Consider the following 19,760-nt stretch of genomic DNA (forward strand, 5'->3'; position numbering starts at 1 on the left):
TCATAGAGTGAAGAACAGATTGAATCCGTTATGCAAATATTGACGCCAATATTTTGTAATCATTTTTAAAGAGGCAGATGGATGAGTCGCCAGTTGACAATATAAAGTACATTTTTGTGAGATTTTGGAATGAGGATGATAAGGCCTTAAGTCATACTCCATGGTAAGGTATCCAAGGATATATACTCTCATTGAAAACTCCTAATAAGATGGGCGCCATCTGCTGGGAGAAAAGTGTGTACAATTCAGAGGTCCTTCAATACATACACTAAAGAGCTTGAATTTACTTAAGTAGTTCATGCAAGCACAGTGTCTGTTTACAGTGTTGCCAGATTGGGCAAAAAACGTATGGTAATTGATTCATTGTTACACTCTTTCTATACTGTAAATCCCGCCAACATTTGTTTTCTAGTTTTCATTTTCAAAACGTTATTGCTTGGGCAGCTCACCGACAGAAAGCAGTTCACATTTTAGAAAATTCTATAGAACTGAAGATTCAAAACAGTGATGTGAAATAAAGAATTCCAACACAGATTGCCTAAATAGGAGACTTGACAGTTTATTAAATTTACAGAAATACTATTCAAAATCCACATAATGTTTTGAAAAAAAGAAAAACAAGTTCTTAATCAAAATGCAAGCAAAATTCTTGCCCCCATCATCCACCGCATCTGAAGCCAATACTTTGGGAATTTTAAACAGCTATTGGTGGACTGCTCTGCGTGTGCGTCAGTGTTATCTGCTGTTGTAAACAGTGTGTGAGAACCACACCTTTTGTAAACATTAGAACTGAATGGATGGGTATCTTGAATTGCATCAGACAACCAAAGCAGCAGAAGATTCATTTTTACTTCCTGACAGTGTGTACCTTCTTGAAGAGCTGCTAAAGGGTTTGTGGCTTTTGTAATGGATACAGTGCAATCAAAACATTACTTGGTGAATTAAAAGCATCACACAACAACAGAGAGTGGACTTCATAAACATTTCACAGAATATACTGATTGGATGTGTCAGAAAAGACGTTCATAGTTGGTGGTTTTCAATCACTTGAGATAGAAATTAAGACAACACAATAGTTAAAGCACTGAAGACAATCATTTCAAAATATCTCAGACCAGTCAGAGCAGTTTTTTCTTTTTCTTCACTTTAGGGTTATTTACAAAAATACAAACCTGATATCAAATGCAACTAAATTACAAGAGTCAAGAAGTTTACCAAAAAAGTCTTGATCTTCAGTCCCACACTTACAGCTTGCACTTCAGATGTGCAAGAAACCATTTAACCATGGCACTGGTTTTCAGAGTGGAGCACAATTCACTGTAACACCTGTGAGTCAGAGTCAATGGCTAAATATTCTGACCACGGCTGACATTGGACCTCAATTATTAAACCACACGCATAAAATCTGTTCATCCTCATTAGTGATAAGCTGGGGGATGGTTTTGTTCTACTTTTATAACACGAAAACTGATAGAAAATATTTCAGCACTTGAATTGAAACTTATCACATTTAAATTCTAAAGTATCCTGCATCTCTTAACCATTTTGGTCTTAATTTACTCATCATATAGATAAGGTTAGTGAAATTTAAACAGTAATTTAGTTATTGCATTTTAACTACTTCAACAATAGCTGCAGTTACCTGGACCAAAGTAATCGGAATAAATGCCTGATCAGAATAAAAATGGGTCATGTAAACATGCCGTTCAAAATACTCTTCCCCGATCAGACTCATGAGTCAAAAAAAAAATATTTCTAATCGAGATATGTGGGTTATGCCAATTATTGATCCGATCATGGTGCATGTAAACAGTTTATCCCGATAGTGGGTCACAACTGTTCTGGCTCTTACGTCGTGCGTAGATAGTGTGGCACTACAGAGGAGGCCGGCCGGCTGCTCCACGCAAGCGAGGCATGTCTTTGTTTCTTTGTGTTTGCGGGCAGGGGAGGTTGCTTTGTTAAGGTGTGCCATCCGGAGGATGCATCGGACAGCAGTCTGTCAGGCTGCCCTGCATGAGCGAGCTGCTCACGCATGAGAACCATGTCTCCCGGGAGAACTGTGTCTCCGAGCAGAGGAGTGGCTTTGTATGCAGAATGTTGCTCATGGCAGTAATGAGAAAATGGCAGTACTGAGAAACCGTGCAAACAATCATGTGAATTTGTGTTACCACTCATGTCCTGACAAAATAAAGGCTGATATTATTCCCACATATCTACGCGCAGCCAAGATGTACATTGCAGCATTGCCCCCAGAGATTTTAACTACAACTACAATTCTAACCCTGCTTCTACTGGGTTCATTCAGGCAAGAATAAAGCACTGGCCGCACGGATTAAAAAAATTATGAGCGAACAGGCACTTAATAATAATTATAACAACAATAAAAGCACGTTTAGAAGATCATCTCGCTCTATGCCACAGCTTTGTTTCTTTACAACGGAACTCGCTATTTTTTCTTCTACGGCCATTTCCGGTATTTTAGATAGTACTACTCATGTCAAAATGATTTGTTCCAACCGAAAGTGTGGCATGTGTAAACGTTTGTTGTAATCAGATAAAGTTTTTCTGGGCCCATGTACACAGTTCAGTTCTAATCTGATCTTTGATCCACTCAAAGATATTTTGCACATGTAACCACAGCTAATGTTTCTATGTAAGACATAATGAGCAATACAATCACTCACAGAACATTAACCATCTGTGAGCAGGCAAGCCATTCATTCATTTATCAGATTACCAGATTAACAAATTCTGATGAAAATGAGTGCAAAGAAAAAAAAAATGGAAATGATTCAAACCATAAACTCAAATTACAACATAAAAAACACAAAACCCTAAATTATTAATTTTGTAAGCCCTTTCATAATTATTTGCAGTGTTGTTTGCCTTTTTTAAAAGCTGAAGACTGATTATGTCTGATAAATGACTACTGAGTAATCCTGTTGCATTAATCTCAAACAGGAAAACCTATAAATTGATATCATCATATTCTTTCCAATTCCCCTTCAAACAACTTAACTGTCTTAATGGAAATTCAAAAAATAAGAACATACATTTATATGTAGTATATTGGAAATTATTTTCCAGTAAAGATGATCCAACACAAAAAGTATTCAACATGTTTTAAGCACTGTTTCATTACTACAATAAGATTGCATCTCTGAACCTAAGTATTAAAACAGCACAAGACTAGTGTCAAAACATATTCTAAAGACAGCCATTGGAGCCCAATCCTTCAACTTCGGACGATAGAGGACCAACTGTTCTTTAAGAAAATATGCGTGAATGTATTTCAATGCATGTGGGCCAAGCTGGTGCACTGCCCACATAGGTAATGGACGGTTTAAGCTCAACTAATTGGAACACGTCATCCAGCTGGACAGGGTTTGACTCCTTTAACATTTTCTTTAGTAAGACTGGAGCCGGTGGCCATCGATAAGGTCTATACAGGAACCTTCCGGCAGCTCTTCCACCCGGAGCATCTGATCACTGGGAAAGAAGATGCGACCAACTATGCTTGCAGTACAAGCTTCACCTCTCTGCTGATGGGGGGTCTTCCTGTTCACTGCCATGTATCCGGCTCCTCAGATGTCCACCGCGGTGGTGGAACCCTACAACTCCATTCTGACCGCCCACACCACCCTAGAGCAGTCCGACTGTGCTTTCATGGTGGCCGAGGCCATCTACAACATCTAGTGCAGGAACCTGGTCATTGATCATCCTAACTACACCAACCTGAACTGGCAGATTGGGCAAATTTTGTCCTCCATTACTGCCTTCCTGTGATTTGATGGCACCTTAAACGTAGACCTGAGGGAGTTCCAGACCAACACAGTTCCTTACCCCTTGGATCCACTTCCCTCTGGCCGCCTCTGCCCCTGTGATCTCTGCAGGGAAAGCATCCTATTAGCAGCTAACAGTGCCAGATATCACAAATGCCTACTGCAAACCAGCCAATTAGATGGTAAAGTGCGATCTTCGCCACAGCAAGTACATGGCCTGCTGTCTCCTGTACCGTGGAGACACGGTGCCTTAAGACGTCAATTCTGTCATTGCCACCATCAAGGCCAGGTGCAGAATCCAGTTTGTGGACTAGTGTCCAACAGGGTTCAAGCGGACATCAAATACCAGCCCCCCACTGTAGAGCCATCTGCATGCTGAGCAACATCATCACCATTGCCGAGGCCTGGGCCTGCCTGGACCACATATTTGAACTCAGTGTACGCCATGAGGACTTTGGTGCACTGGTATGTGGGGGAGTTCTCTGAGGCCTGAGAGGACATGGCAAAACTGGAGAAGGATTAGAAGGGGGTGGAAACCAACAGCGTTGGAGAGGAAGACAAGGTGGAAGAGTACTAAGATTGTCTCGTACAGGGTTGAGTTTAATGTTGAAGGAAAAAAAACACATTCTACAGGAAGGTCATCTAAAGCAGCCAAAGAGTAATTCCAGTCAGACTAAACTGGAACTTTGAAATTTTTTACACAGTTATGATTTTTGTTATACCTCAAATATTGAGGAAAATAATTAGCTTGTCCCATGGATGCAACTCAGTGCTTTTAATTATGTCGACATGGATAATCTTCTGAAGTTCAAAGCAAAAAAAAAAAGTTTTGTTGTGTACAACAGGGTACTTTCATATCGATCATGTCGCATTTCTGCTCTATTCTCTATTTGTCACAGAACAGATATAAATCAGACCATATTTTTTTCAGTCTTGTCTTTTTCTGGCAAATTGATGTGAATTCTAGTCTGTCTCTTGATCTTACAGACCTGGCAACAGCAGTGGACTTCTGCTGTGGAATTTGGTCAGAAACATTCTTCATACCAGTGATTTGCCCCCAGAAAACTAAAGGTTAATTAAAAAAGCTAAACATTTTGTATAATCTCCAGCATAACGAGAAAATCTCAGTAAATCTATAGTTTCACATTGACTTAAAATTACTCTTCTACACAACAAAACTTGTCTGGACTGGTACAGGTCGCCTTAACCATGCCTACATGAGCAAATGCAATGAACTACTCCCGTGTGATTGAACGGTTGTATATTTAAGTCACTATTAAAAATCAGCAGCTAAGGCTGTGGCCAGTGACTCCATATAAACACATTATCCTGACTGATATCACACACAATTGAGCCTAAGAGTATTTCTCTTAGATAACGCAGTTGTGATCCCAGCAACTCCTGCATGAAAACACCTCTAGACCCATACAGGTACGGGTAGCCAGAATTTGCACCACAGATTGACACCGAGCTTCATCCAGGAGGTTACACAAAAAGCCAGAAAAAATTGAAAAAACACCCAGTGGTAGTGTACAGTTAGAAAATGAGATAATGTCTGTTAGGAATAAAAAATACAGCAAAGAGCTGCAGAAAATCCCTCCTTGACATGGGACCGTTTCCTGCCAGATTCTTTTTGTTAATTATTTGAGTTTGTGAGTAGATCAGCAGAATGTATAATAGTAACAGTCTGACAGGGCATATCCCAACATTCCTGTTGCCAAGAAATTTGATTGTGCATTTTAGAAGTGCCTTATTATTACGGCTCATACCATGGTGCGAGTGAATTCTCGACTCTGATTGGCTGCTGGGTTAACATTAAAAAGTGATAATGCACAGTGAAAAAACGCCTAAAAAGAAGTTCTGGTCGCATGGCTCAAATGTTCTACATAACTGGCTTCTTTTAAAGAAACTTTTGATTTTTTATCTGGACAAAAACAAGCGGCAAGAGAAGAACTTTCTCCCTGAACGGATGCTTTATTTAACCTATCGTGGTGATTAGTCATGTAAACGTGACAATGCGGCGCACAACGTAACAAATAGTCTGCTTTTTGTGAAAAAGCGATCCAAACCGAAAAAATACCAAGAATAGTACTAAAAAATAATTAAATATTTATTTCTTTTGTAAGTTACCATGGTAAAATTCGGAGTGTGCATTATCAGAATTAACCATCCTCCGCCTTGCGTCGGATGATTCAGGCTTCCATGGCGTCCTTGGCCATTAACCCTTACTTGTTTTACACTGCAACACATGGGAAACTGCAGTAGATAAAAGAGGCCCAATGTTCAGTTATTTCCCTTCAATATTGTTTAAATTGGACTATATGTACACAGTGTAGGTGAAAGCCGGTCTACAAGAAAGTCTTGGTTGTAGAATGCAGAATGAATCCGATCCAGGTCTGAGCTTAGAGTTTCAGCTTCACATGAACGGACGTAGAAGCTCGTCAAAATGGGTCAATGAGCGCAGTGGGACAACTGCCCCGCCCACTGTACCAGCCCTTTCTGTTTCACACTCCGCAACCAGGACCCACTAAGTAAAGTTCCTCCCCGACTTACACACTTCCCTTATTGCCACCTGTTTCACTCATTTTCCCTCTTTGTCATCTAAATGGCCTGGAGTGAAAATATAGTCTAAGGCTTGTCTCTCAGCAGCAGCTACATTGGGATGCCACAGATCCACCATGAAGACCACTCTGGGGCCGTCCTCCAGGTTACCTGCATCCACAAAAAGCAGAAACATTAATCACTCAAATAGGATGACATTCTGACTTTTGCTGATTGATTTTCAATATCACTGGATATTATTGCACTGCTTCAAATCAATTCTACTCCATTTAGAAAACAGAAACAAACCCCATAACATGTTAATCCTATCTTACCCTCATGAAAGGCTCTGTGGAGAAACGAGTCGTCAAAAAGCAGACAGCTGCCCTCAGACCAGCACTGTGGCTCTCCGCCGACTACAAGCTCGCAGGATGGTGGTACTCTGAGACCTAGCAGAAAAAGATTCAAAACAATCTTTAGGTCATTCCAGGTCAAGACACATGCATCTCAAATGACCTGCATAACTAGCAAGTTGATTAAATTGTGGCTGTGGTTCATAACATCTGGAATGAATACACCCAAGTGGACCCTGGTCAGGGATCTATAACTGCTCTCTGACCCATCTTTCGAGGTGGTCTTGGTTTGTTTCCAATTAGACTAAGCTTCGGTTTGCTCTGAGATTCCTCGGTCTGAATACAATCCGTTCCTGGAGTGGAACAACTGAACCAAACGGCCACCGTAACTAGTTGTCATGGGATATAAACAGGGTAAGAATGCAGCAACTAATGAGCCGCGGACAAATATAAGGCAACGATTGTCATGTTATCAATCGTTAGGGTCCAACTCCTTACTTTTTGGAACGTTTTGTTTTAATACAGCTGAAAACGAGTCTTGCACGCTTTTCTGTGTCTCGATTCGTGGCACGCCCAATGCTGCTGTGATGTCATCCTAAATACTACCTCGTAGTTCCTTAACAGAATTCTCTTAAAACAATGCCATTACACCACGACAATGAGACACAGCAACTCCTTGAAATGTAGTGGGATGAATGCAGGCTCATTAAAACTTTTAACTTGATACCAATTGCTCACGTTGCTTCTCACTGTTTTTTCTCACATGTTTTAATCTAAGTCATAAATACTTATCAGTGAATGTTCTTAGACGTGTTCTTGCCAGTAACCACCCTAAAGCATGCCTCCACCGCACCAAAAAAGCAAGTAAAAAGTGTGGAGCCTGGCGTTGATACAGACGTTTATAATTTGTGAGCGAAATATAAAGTTTGAATGAACTATCCCGACAAGATCTGCAAAGCGCAAGACTTCCATATTTTCTGCCTCTAGTTGCTACGTTCCGCCGTCATAATTCCTGACGAATGAGTGAAGAGATCTTTAGTCATGTGGTTTTATCTACCAGCTTTAGTTTGAAACAGGAAAGTCCGCTTCATGGCAGTCTGAATACAGACCAAACGCAAATTAAGTCGACTGGGTCCAGAACAACGATTTTTCCAGTCTGGATACATCCTAACTTTTATCAGTGAATTCAGTACAGATGGAAATATATCTAAAGCTCAGGTGCAGTTCAAGCAATAACACATGTTAGCATAAGGTGCATTTCAGGCATTACTCTAGAAATCCTTCTGTTGTTTTGGTTAAATTCACTGAGCATCTTCATTTGTGGTTCATTTAATTCTCTTACCCAGGTGGCAGCGCAACCTGACATTTGTGGGACCATAGTGCTCCGTAATAAGAGCTCCAGGCGTCAGTACGGAGAAGCAGGCGTTTCCAAATACGTTGTTGGCAATGAAGGTGCGCAGCTGCCCCAGCACCCGCCATGCCCGCGGACATCTCCTGACATTCAGGACCAAAGGGGTACCTTGGTTGACCAGGTAGTAGGTCCACCACTGCCCACGAGGGGTGTTATTAGCTTTCCACCCTGGTGGGAGGGAGGAGCCACCGCGAGCTGGAGGCTGGTGGTAGATGCTTTCAAACTCAGCGAGAAGGGCCGGGAAGCTCTGTTCCAACAGCTCCACATCATGTCTTTGAACTTCTCTGGAAAAGAAAGGAGCAGACGGCAGATCGGGGAGGAAGAAGACCTCGGGACGCTGAATAGTTGGTCGGCTGTTAAGGTATCTGCCTTGGTCACGGACTCCTTTGTGAACCCTGCCCATACCTGACCAGGTATAGCGCTTGGCATACTCCTGCAGACTGTGGTAGAGCCTCTGGTTCAGACTCTCGCCGGCACTGGTACAGCGAAAGCACTCTGATGACTGGCAAAAAGCAAAGCCATTCTGCTCCTCCAGCATTGATCCACGCTTTCCTTTTTCCCTGTTACGGCAGTCTGAGCTCATGAAACCCCCCACCACCCCTCCAATCCGGCCAGGCCCCACAAGATACCTCCCACGCAGTGGGCTGGAGCCATGCTCTTGGCCCACTCTGTAGCAGTACCACATAAACAGCAGCAGAACACACATGGCAATGGAAAGAGCACAGATCTCACATTCCCTCACAGACTGCATCCCTCCAGCAACCATCTCTCTAATGCTCTCTAGTGACCACTCCATGCCGAATTCTTTCAGGATTGCTGAACCTGATAAAAACGACAGATCCGTTAACGTGTCTTGTCTGGGTTGTGATTGAAAGGGACCTTAACCTCAACACAGGCTGATGCTGAGTCTTTTGTCAGGCAGCTCTTATGATAGCCTCTGACGTAAACAGTCTGCTTGTTTGATCTGACCCTCTCGCTCTCCAGACTTAACATTTCAGCACTGTGCATCGTGGGAAGGTTTCTCCTTGCATGATGTCTGGCTGTGCAGTGTTTATGCTGCTCCTTTCCTTGTTCTGCAAACAGGCACCGCACTTTGGGGTTATCTTTTTCCTGGAAAAAAAGAGAAAGAGGCACAACAAAGTGAGATGTTGTATATAAAGTCAACGTGCATCTCTGAAATGTGATGGAAAATCATCATCTGGTGTTCTAAGCTCTCCTGCTAAGAGAGCTATTTTTTTCAATTGGCATTTTTGTCTGCTTCTGATTCACCACTTTTTGAATACTCAAAAACACATTTTTTATTGTTTTTATTTCTTTATATATGTCATCTGTAATGAGAAAAATGCTGCAAGAACATGTTAAAAAAAACACAATTTTTATTGAAGTGAGGCTTTAACAGCTTTTATTAATTAATTCCTATTTTATTTACATGCAATGACTTCACAATTACTGCAGGGTAGAGATGGGTGGATCGATCTGAGTACCGATACCAAGGTGAAGTATTGATACTAGCGTGATGAGATTGATACTTTCGTCACAGTTTTTTATTTATACGTACAGTAACAAGCTTGAATTTGCTCACAGAGTTCATGGGAGGGTTCATGTAAACAGCACCCCCCTCCACTGCTGATCACACCCTGTGATCCCCTTCTTCATCGGACAGCAGAGAGAGTCATTTAAGAGCCACATATTTGCACGCAACTGCAAAGAATTTTTGTTTAGGCAAGGTTTGACTAACACAACAAATAGGTTAATCAAATGAAGAAAACCCATTCAATGGGTCTTTAACTTAACTCACGGTTTTTCTTTAAACATTTTTTTAACCGTTTTTTAAACTAGTGACTCTTATTTTATTGTGTCCTTTATTTTAAAGATATATGTTTATGGTGCTGTTTTTTGTTACATTGTGTTTCTTTATTTTATTTTGCACAAGTTACTGCTTTATTATTATTATTATTGTAGTATGCTATTATTAATACTGTATACACATTCTATGTTTGATGCATGTTCAGTTCAGATTTTTGAAATTCCTTAAACATTTTTATTTGAGGAAAGTCTATGTCCTGTGTTTTATAATACAATTAATTAACAAAAATGTGTGTATTTCCAAAAGTATTCTATATTCAAAAAGTTTAAGAAAAAAGTATCTGTATCTGTCGGTGATACTAGCCCTGTTTTTACCTGGTATCGGATCAATAGCCAAATTCCCAGTATCGCCCATTCCCACTGCAGGGATCACTAGAGAGGGAGCAAAACAGTGTCAATTCAGTGTCGACACAGTTTGGGTAATGTGTCAATACTACTCGCGATATTTCATTTGGCGATACCTGTATCGATTCAAAATTGGTCAAAACTATATTTATTTAATTATTTATGAGCCTGTTCCCTTCTCTACTTCTGTGCTGGTCCCAAGCCCGGTTGCTTTGAGAGGGTTGCGTCAGGAAGGGCATCCGGCGTAAAACATTGCCAAGTTTACCATGCGACTCGTTCGCTGTGGCGACCCCTGATGGGAAAAGCCGAAAGGGAAAACAAACAAACAAACAAACATGAGCGTCCTTCAGCGTCTGACTCTTGTTTCCACTTAAACCCCGCTAGTTGGCAGCATTGCCCACTGAGCCTCTTTGAACAGCTCTACACCACGCAAAACAACTACAAGATCTCAGCGAGAAACAGCTTTTTTGTTTTTATGAGACATGCACTACTTAGTTTTTACTTAGGAAGGATACCGAACCGAAACTCGTTTCCATGTTCCTGCCAGTACCATTTAAAAACGCGGATTGCGGTGCTTTGTAGTAGAGTTGGGCGATGTCCCTTAAATTGGCAGTTGACGTTTGTAGCTTGCCGTCTTTGGCTGTAGTTGTAGTTGATGTTTGCAGTAAACCATCGGGATGGACGATATCGTCGGGGTGTGTGTGTGTGTGTTAATTTTTCGTTATAATAATTATTATATAAATAGTATTAGTTATTTTACTTTATTACTTTATTTTTATTTTATTTCCCAACTAATGACTCATCCGCAATGATCCAGTATTAACTGAGGGAAGTGACTTTAACAAAAAAAAAAAATGAACAAAATAGCAAAGAACACTTCGCTCACAAAATGCAGGACTGCTTGTGGTTCCTAGAGTTAATAAAAGTACGGTTGGAGGTAGAGCGTTTAGCCACCAAGTCCCTGTTTTATGGAATAAGCTCCCAGCTCATGTAAGAGAGACCGACACAGTTTGTACATTCAAAGTTAGACTGAAAACATTCCTCTTTGGAAAGGCTTATTGCCAGACTAGTTAGTATTCAGAGATTATTTAACTTAATGTTAATTTGTTCAATTAAAATTAATAACAATAACAATTTGTCTTTAGTAGTCTGCTAGAAGTTGAAGCTTGGGTAGCTATGGTGCACTGGGGTCCTGCCCTATTTTTTCTAGGGCTGAAACGATTCCTCGAGTTACTCGAGTTACTCGATTACAAAAATTCCTCGAGGCAAAAACTCTGCCTCGAAGCCTCGTTAAATTCCTATGACGCGCACTATACGCGCAACGCAGGGATTTGATTGTGTCACACGGACCGTTTATTCACATGGACCTTTTGAATTTAGTTGGCGCGATGGCGGAGAATAGATCTATAAATAAACTGCAGAAATTGTCTAAAGTGTGGGATCATTACACACTTAATAAAGAAGAGAACAAGGTGCAGTGTCTCTACTGCAAAATAGAGCTGGCATACCACAACAGCATCTGAACAGAAGACATCTGCGCGACCGCTGGAACCCCGAGGCCTTAGGCGCGGGACCCGCGCGTGCCACCGGCAGCGAGCGAGGGGCGGTGTCAGCCGCTCCGCGCCCCCTCTGCCGCGACCAGCGCAGGCCGCCTCGGCGGGCGGCGAGAGCCCCTAGCTGCGGTATTCAGGCGACCGGGCCTGCTGTGAACACTTTAATTTTTTCAAAGTAAACGCTTCGGACCCCGCGGGACACTCAGCTAAGAGCATTGGGGGGGCGCCGAGAGGCAGGGGCTGGGACAGGCGGTAGCTCGCCTTTCGGCGGACCGCGAGGCTTCTTTAAGCATTGCAAAAATAACAAAAGCATTATTTTTACACGAAAAATAAACAATGATAATGATCAAATATGTTTTTCTGATTCTTTTATTTTTAATGGCCTTCCATTTTGGTGTTGTGTCACCCTTTCAAAGTCTTCTGTCCCCCCCCATACAAAATGTTCTAGCTCAGCGACATTTCTCAAGACCAACTTAAAAACACCAAAAGTAACATTTGCATCAGAGCGGATCTTTAAAATCAAATGCTTGTTCATTTTACAGCCACATCATTTTTGTTATGCATTATTTGTTTTGGTTGTTCAAAAACACACACAAATCGTTTTATCTGATTACTCGATTAATCGATCGATTAAGTGCTAAATTAATCGATTGCAAAAAGAATCGATAGCTGCAGCCCTAATTTTTTCATCTACTTCTACCCTTCCTCTCTCTATTCTTGATCATTATTCATCATTTAGTTCTCCATGCCTCTGTTTTGTGCAGTGCGATTCATGTACTGTCCCTTTTTCCCTCTCCCCTCATGGGGAGTGGGAGTGCTTCCAGATTCCAGTTGGCTCATCCGTGCTCCTGTTCCTGACCGTGTACCTCGTCTCTGGCTCGCCTCTACTACTGCTTCTACACCTGGCTGTGGATCCTGCCTCTGGCTCATCTCTGGCCCCTGACTGTCCCCCCAACTCTGGCTGGATGAAGCTTGTCTGCTGGACTTTAAATATGTAGTTGTAGAGTTAGATAAGTTAATTCTTCTCTAAGAGTTCTGGTAAATCGCCTGTCCGTCCTGGGGGAGGATCCCTCCATCATGTGGGCACCCCTGAGGTTCCTTCGTTTTTTCCGGAATCTGTTTTGTTTAGGAGTTTTTCCTTACCGCGAAGGGGGGTCTAAGGGCAGGGATTCCAGTATAGCTTAGTCAGTTTGTTCATTCCTTTTAGTATTTTCCTATTGAACTCTATGTATTCATGATCCTTTTGATTTTATGTTTCACTTTTTCAATTACCGATATGAAGCCCATCTAGACGACTGTTGTTGGGAATTTGGGCTATACAAATAAAATTGAATTGAATTCAAAGAAGTAGTCCGCTCCTGCACTGAATTAGTCAAGTGTACCAGTGGAGCGCGGACTTACAGCTTTGTGTTTGAGGGGAAGGGGGGATGCTTTGTTACGTGTGCACTATGTGTGGGAGACTTAGGATTGCGATCCGTCGCGCAGCTCTAGGTGAACGAGCTACGGAACTCAGGAGAACCGGGTCTAAAAATGTGTGTCCTAGCAGAGTTCGGACCGCCAGCACACACAGAGGCTTTGTTTGGGGCAGAGAGTGTGTGAGCTTTTCAAGCAGAAATGTCGCTCAGTCCTTAGAAACCGTTCAAACAATCACGTAGATTTGTGTTTCCAGTCATGTCCCGAAAAAATAAAGGCTGATGTTATTCCCACACATTTACGTGCAGCCAAGATGCAGATTGCAGAATTTCCCGCATGGATTTTATGTCCATCCAAAGCTAATATTGTAGTCCGTGTTAGCATACTGCTAACCCTGGCTTCTTTCCGGCTCCGTTCTTCAACAGAGAAAGCACTGACCACATGGATTAAAAATAAAATAATGAGCGAACAGGTGCTTCATAATAACCATAACATTAAGAAAAGCACGTTTAGAAGATCATCTTGTATATTACCGAGCTGACATTTCTATGTATATAGCCGCTCGGCAGAACTCATTTCCTTTTCCTGTATTTCAAACACTACTGCGCATGCGCGAATGATTTGTTCCGACCGAAAGTGTGACCCCATGTGAACGTTTGTTATATTTTGAAAACATTTTTCTGTGCCCATGTACACGGTTGAATTCTAATCCGACCATTGATCCGATCAAGATATTTTGCATATGTAATCGCGGCTTATAGTGTCGACTCGCAGCGTGGCGGGGGCGTGGCATCACGATGGTGTCTCTCCATCGTGAGGTCAGTCACCCATCACGATGGACGATACCATCGTCCATCTGTAGCGGACTCAGATAAGAACGAGTGAAGCATTGCAGCTGCATAGTGGCTCATGCATGGAGCTTCAGTCAAAATGCTGTCAGCATAGCAGGCCAAAGTTTTTCGGAACCTAACAGTAATATATTCTAGTTCAGCGACTTGATGGATCAGACTGATGTATACAACGCTCTGAAAAAAGGCCAAGGTTGTAGGCATAAGAGGTGAAATCCGTGTTTACTTTCGCGTGTGAGAAAACAGCTGCAGTGCAGACTGTCATGGAAATAAAGCATCTTATCCACATCAAGTGCTCTCTTTCACCCTGTCATGTTGCCTTATCACACTACATGTTTTTTTCTAAGTCATACTCTTTAAAAAAATAAAACATTTACGGTACAATGTCCCAATGCGTATCGTACCGTGAGACTCTTGCCAATACACAACCCTAATCAATACAATCATGGAGGCATCATCATCATTCCATCACTACAATTTCGGGCTCAGCTTTCAGCACACTATTTCATGAAACCTACCATCAGTGAGCAACTGGCTGAAGCTGTGAGTTATGTAAACAGTGAGGAAAAACCCACCCACATTTTTTAACAGGCCTTTATGGGTTTCTCAGTAGGAGTTTCACAGATCCTCAGATGGAGGATGGTGGAAACGTGTGGTTTGTCCATCCCATTAAAATTGAAAAAGGGGCTAGAGTGTGATTATAATGTTAATGGACAGGCAGCCACAAAGAGAAGAGTGGAATGCGTCAAGTGTGATCGAAAACTCTAACCAAAAATGGTCCAGCAACGCTGCTCTGATAGATCCTCCCCTACATCCAGTCTTATCAGCATAAGGGGCGAAAACACTCCACTCTTTTGTTTTCACTCCTCCGACCACCACAGCTGCTGTGTTTAGGCCAACTGCCATCCAAATAAAGTGACCAAAATACTGGGTGGGCTGTGGCGTTCAAAATCTTTAAGTAAAAAACTAAAAACGTCGCGTGCTCGTTTAAGGTGTTTGGCGCATGTTTAAATACGTACCTACTCAACATTGAAGACGGCGGCCAGCTGCGAGAAGAGGCAGTCGCACAGGTGTTTCTCCAGGCGAAGACTGCACTGTCTACTGCAATAGACAGATGTCACAATTCGCCAGCTCAAGTCGTAACCGCAAAATGACGAGGAAAGAACAATACTAATCGCTCCTATCGACGAAGAAACGGAAAGACCTCCTGTCTGTGGTGGTGCAGGGTTCAGAAAATACTGAGGTAGATAGTATACCTCCGTCACAGAAGCCAACCAGCGTCATCTGAACAATTTAGGATCTCCGAGCCAGTGTTTCCGATCTATCCTTTCACAATAAAGTCTTTACCTTGTGGGAATTTAATTCATTAACAAAATACCACAAACAAAATTATTTATTGCCCAGTTTTAAATTATACTTATTTATAAGAATAATTGGATTAATACACGTATTAGTATGTTTAGATTTACTGACAGCGAACAAGCTGTTGAAGTGTTTACTTTGAAAATAAAACAACACATCCGGCTCCCGCTGTTCTTGAGTGCTCAACCAGGCAGCAACTAGAGTGAGCATTTTTCCATTTACTCCCTTAAATAAGCCCCTTTCATGCCTGATGCTTAAACATTTTATTTCAGCAATGATTGCATATTTGATTCGTGACAACTCTGGGGGTAGTTAATTTTTTTCTAAGTTTGTAATTTCTATAATTTGTAATATTTTTAAATAAGCGTTTATTTTCGCTTATAACTGTCGTATAGCGGCGATGCAGCTCAGAACTGTTGGTTTACGACACTGTGGGACAGTGCAATTTCATTTTAAATGGTGTCAGAAGTTACCCGGACAGAACCTATGTAGAGTACGGAGTAAGGAGACAAAGAACTGAGCAAAATGGCTAAATTTAATCCGCCTGTCAACTTCCCTTTGACAAGCAGACAGAATGGCTGGACTGGAAACAGCGCTTTGAGATATACAGAATTGCCACGAAACTTAATAAAGATGAGAGGACGTTGCAGGTGAACTGCCTTATCTACACAATGGGCGAGGAAGCGGAGAATATTTTTAAGTCGTTTACATTTAAAGATGAGGGCAACAGAGACAAAATCGAGGTTGTCCTAGCAAAGTTCGACGACAATTTTTGATCCACGAGAGAGCGTGTTTTCACCAGCGCATGCAGCGGATAGGGGAGAAAGCAGAGAGTTTTATCTGAGCACTCTTATGAACTGTCTGAGCACTTCAACTTCAGAGCAGCCAGAGAGGAGCACATCCGTGACCAGATCGTGGTGGGGATCCAGGATAAAGAGCTCTCATGCAGGCTACAGTTGAAGTCGGATCTAACTTTGGTGCTTACAGTTCAGACTGTAACGCAAGCGGAAGAGATAGGAGCACAAGCACAAGCAAGGCGACGGTTCAAGAGGTGCGGCACAGGAATAAAAAACAGAAACTGGAGACAACAGCATAAACCAGGTAAGTCTAACGTACACAGTAAATGGGGGGAGCCTGTGAAGAAATGCGGAAGATGTGGAAAATTGCCAAACAGAGGAGATGAGAAATGTCCAGCTTCAAAAGCTAAGTGCCATAACTGCCACAAGATGGGGCATTGGGCCAGAGCATGTTGTAGCAGCAGGTCAGTGAATGAGGTCACTGAAGCAGAGAAAGGGGAGCAGACCTCCTACTTTCTCGGCTCAATATGCAATGCAAAAAGAAACAAGTCTGAAGCATGAACTGTGTTGCTCCAAGTTGAATCTGTTACTGACCAAATTAAGATTGGCACAGGGGCTGAAAATGGCAATATTATAAATGAGGACAAATTTCAGACCTTGACACATGAAATGTTTTACAGCCTCCTGACCTCCCATTAGACCGTCCCGGAGAAGAACCATCGTGCCTCGGTTGCTTTGATGCTGCAGTAGGCTACACAGGCAAGAGCTACTCATTAAAAATATATGTTGTGCATGGGCATAAAGTCAACAAAATGCTCAGCTTACTCTGTCTGTAGAAATGAACATCGTAAGAAGAGTAGATGAGATCGCAACCCACACAAATAAAGAAATAGCCAGCAGTCAGCCCTTTGGGGACCATGGTATTTTAAAAACAGATCCAGTTAAAATAGAACTGAAAGAAGGTGCCTTATCACACGCAGTCCACACAGCAAGGCGCATACCAATCCCCATGCTACAGAAATTGAAATAGGAGCTTTTAAGGATGGAGCAAAACAACATCATTATACGTGTAATACAACCGACAGACTGGTGCGCTCCAATGGTGCCAGTCTTAAAGAAGCATACGGGCAAGGCTCGGATCTGTGTCGACCTAACAAAACTGAACAAGTCGGTGAAAAGAGAGCGGTACATCCTACCTACTTCGTATGAGATAACGTCTAAATTGAGTGGTACCATGGTGTTTTCATCTCTGGATGTTGCTAGCGTGTTCTGGCAGATTCCCCTGCACCCAGATAGCTGCGGCACGTACCAGAGAACCCACAGGTATGCAAAGTGAGATTGAGTGTTGTGTAGCCACGGTAGAACAAAGCATTCCTGCCTCTCAGAGTCAAATAGACAGCATCAGAGCAGCTACAGCCAAAGACGGCAAGCTACAAACTTAGAAATGGCTGGCCAGAATACAAAGAAAAAGTTCCTGTAAATGTCCGAGCTTACATGAAAGTAAAAAATTAGCTGGTGGAGACCAATGGCCTTCTCGTTCTTGGCTGCAGAATTGTTATCCCTAAGTCTGAAAGGGGATAGATCCTGAAGAAAATACACGCAGGACACCAAGGGCTCACAAAATGCAGAGAGAGAGCTAATTCATCTGTTTGGTGGACTGGTCTTTCAGCAGAGTTAAAGAACACCTTGATTCAATGTCAGACCTGTCAGGAACAGAAGCGTACTCAACAAAACGAACTCTCATCTCCTCCTCATACCCCTCTGCCAGATCGTCCCTGGAACAGAATTGGACCGGATCTCTGCGAATACAACAAAATTAATTACCTTGTGGTATCAGACTACTACTCCTGTTTCTGAAAATATAACATCTGCCATCCACCACAAGTTTTCAAGTCATTCAGGGACTGAAGGCCACATTTGCCAGATTCGGGATTCCAGTTGAAGTGGTGAGCGACAATGGACCTCAGTTTTCCTGTGCGGAATTCAGAGAATTCGCAAGACATGGATTTCCGAAACCTTACATCAAGTCCTCACCACCCTCAAGGAAACGGTCTTACAGAGAGAGCAGTGCAAACCGCTAAGAAGATTGTCAGGCAGGAGGATCCACTCATTGCTCTCATGTGCTACCGGTCAACTCCCTGCTCCAGCACAGGAGTCACCCCTGCAGAGCTCCTCATGGGGAGAAGGATTTGCACAACGCTTCTCACCTTGGAGAAGAATCTCCAAACAAAATGGCCTGACAGAAAGGCTGTTTTTCAAAGAGATGCAGCGGAGAAGACCAAACAAGCTTTCTACTACAACCGTCCTCATGGCACTAAGTCTCTCCCTGCTCTACGTTCAGTGGACACTGTTGTTACCAAGCTGGATCAGGAAAAGAACTGGTCAACTCCAGCAGTTGTCTCGAAGGAGCAAATTACTCTAAGATCATACCTCTTGGAAACGCCACAGGGAGTGGTGTTCCGCCGTAGCTGTCGTCATCTCCGCAGCGACACCCCACAGCATGTTGTCACTGCTGCGCTTCCTACTTCACCTGAGCCGTCTGAGGTGGAACCTGTTCCTTCAGCCAGTGCTTCTGCCTCTAAGCTCCCCATTCAGACATGTCGCTTTAACTTCCCACCTGATGAAGGCCATGGAGAGGATCATCCTTAGCCATCTCTGCACCCAAGTGAGCTCAGCACTGGACCCACTGCAGTTTGCATATCGACCAGGCATCGGGGTGGATGATGCCATCATCTACCTGCAGCATCGGACCCTGTCTCACCAGGAGTCCCCAGGGAGCACTGTGAGAGTCATGTTTTTTGATTTCTCCAGTGCTTTCAACACAATTCAGCCATCACTGCTGAGGAGGAAGCTGGAGGTTGCAGGTGTGGACCAACATTTGGCTGCTTGGACCATCGGCTATCTCACAGACAGGCCACAGTTTGTGAGGCTGCGTGACTGTGTGTCGGATGTGGTGGTCTGCAGCACGGGGGCACCTCAAGGGACTGTGCTCTACCCATTCCTGTTCACCCTGTACACATTGGACTTCACCTATGACTCCCACCACTGTCACCTGCAAAAGTTCTCAGATGACAGTGCCAATGTGGGCTGTGTATCGGGGGGGACGAGCAGGAGCACAGGGGGGTCATCTCTGACTTTGTTGCCTGGTGTGAAATTAACCACCTGCTGCTAAATACCAGCAAGACGTAGGAGCTGGTCCTTGTCTTCAGGAGGTCTCCTACTCCACACTCACCGGTGAAAATCCAGGGTTCCGACATTGAGATTGTGGACACATTTAAATACCTGGGTGTTCACCTGAACAACAGACTGGACTGTACAGGAGGGGCCAGAGTCCCCTTCACCTGCTAAGGAGACTGAGGTCGTTCGGCGTGTGCAGACAGCTGCTGAGGACCTTTTACGACACTGTGATGGCCTCAGTGGTCCTCTATGGAGTTGTGTGCTGGGCGGGTGGCAGTACAGACAGAGACTGGAGGAGGCTCAACAAACTGG

The 19,760-nt window shown here is 43.0% G+C and overlaps 1 protein-coding gene, 1 long non-coding RNA gene and 1 pseudogene across 6 annotated transcripts; 2 read left to right on the forward strand and 1 right to left on the reverse strand.

The window, feature by feature from the left end:
* Window positions 1–534: 534 nt before the first annotated feature.
* Window positions 535–15,398, reverse strand: asphd2 (aspartate beta-hydroxylase domain containing 2). Of its 5 annotated transcripts, XM_078952688.1 has the most exons (6): window positions 15,132–15,398; window positions 10,415–10,590; window positions 10,269–10,325; window positions 8,019–9,197; window positions 6,659–6,772; window positions 535–6,494 (listed from the first exon to the last, which is right to left on the reverse strand). In XM_078952688.1, the coding sequence occupies exons 4-6, from the start codon at window positions 8,881–8,883 to the stop codon at window positions 6,364–6,366; spliced, it is 1,110 nt and encodes a 369-aa protein (XP_078808814.1). In that variant the 5' UTR covers window positions 8,884–9,197; window positions 10,269–10,325; window positions 10,415–10,590; window positions 15,132–15,398; the 3' UTR covers window positions 535–6,363. The 5 variants fall into 5 exon arrangements, with proteins under 5 accessions (XP_078808814.1, XP_020561807.1, XP_004072596.1 ...); XM_020706148.2 differs by lacking the exon at window positions 10,415–10,590 and having other exon boundaries at window positions 15,136–15,398; XM_004072548.4 differs by lacking the exon at window positions 10,415–10,590.
* LOC110015637 (tubulin alpha chain-like) lies at window positions 3,278–4,359 on the forward strand (annotated as a pseudogene).
* A 246-nt stretch (window positions 15,399–15,644) lies between the features above and the next one.
* Window positions 15,645–17,741, forward strand: LOC144994561 (uncharacterized). Its single transcript, XR_013658122.1, has 2 exons — window positions 15,645–16,575; window positions 16,952–17,741. It is a non-coding gene; the product is annotated as an uncharacterized LOC144994561 (long non-coding RNA).
* The last annotated feature ends 2,019 nt before the right edge of the window (window positions 17,742–19,760 follow it).

This window comes from Oryzias latipes, chromosome 9 (assembly GCF_053564925.1).
Source record: "Oryzias latipes strain Hd-rR chromosome 9, Olatipes_Hd-rR_3.1".
NCBI lineage: Eukaryota > Metazoa > Chordata > Actinopteri > Beloniformes > Adrianichthyidae > Oryzias > Oryzias latipes.

Bases quoted from the DNA above. Each gene is read 5' to 3' on its own strand.
- asphd2 (XM_011479456.3), bottom strand. From the start codon at position 8,883: ATGGAGTGGTCACTAGAGAGCATTAGAGAGATGGTTGCTGGAGGGATG. The intron at 6,773-8,018 runs GTAAGAGAATTA...TTTTTCTGCTAG, and splicing joins CAGGTTGCGCTGCCACCTGG to GTCTCAGAGTACCACCATCC. The intron at 6,495-6,658 runs GTAAGATAGGAT...TTGTGGATGCAG, and splicing joins CCACAGAGCCTTTCATGAGG to GTAACCTGGAGGACGGCCCC.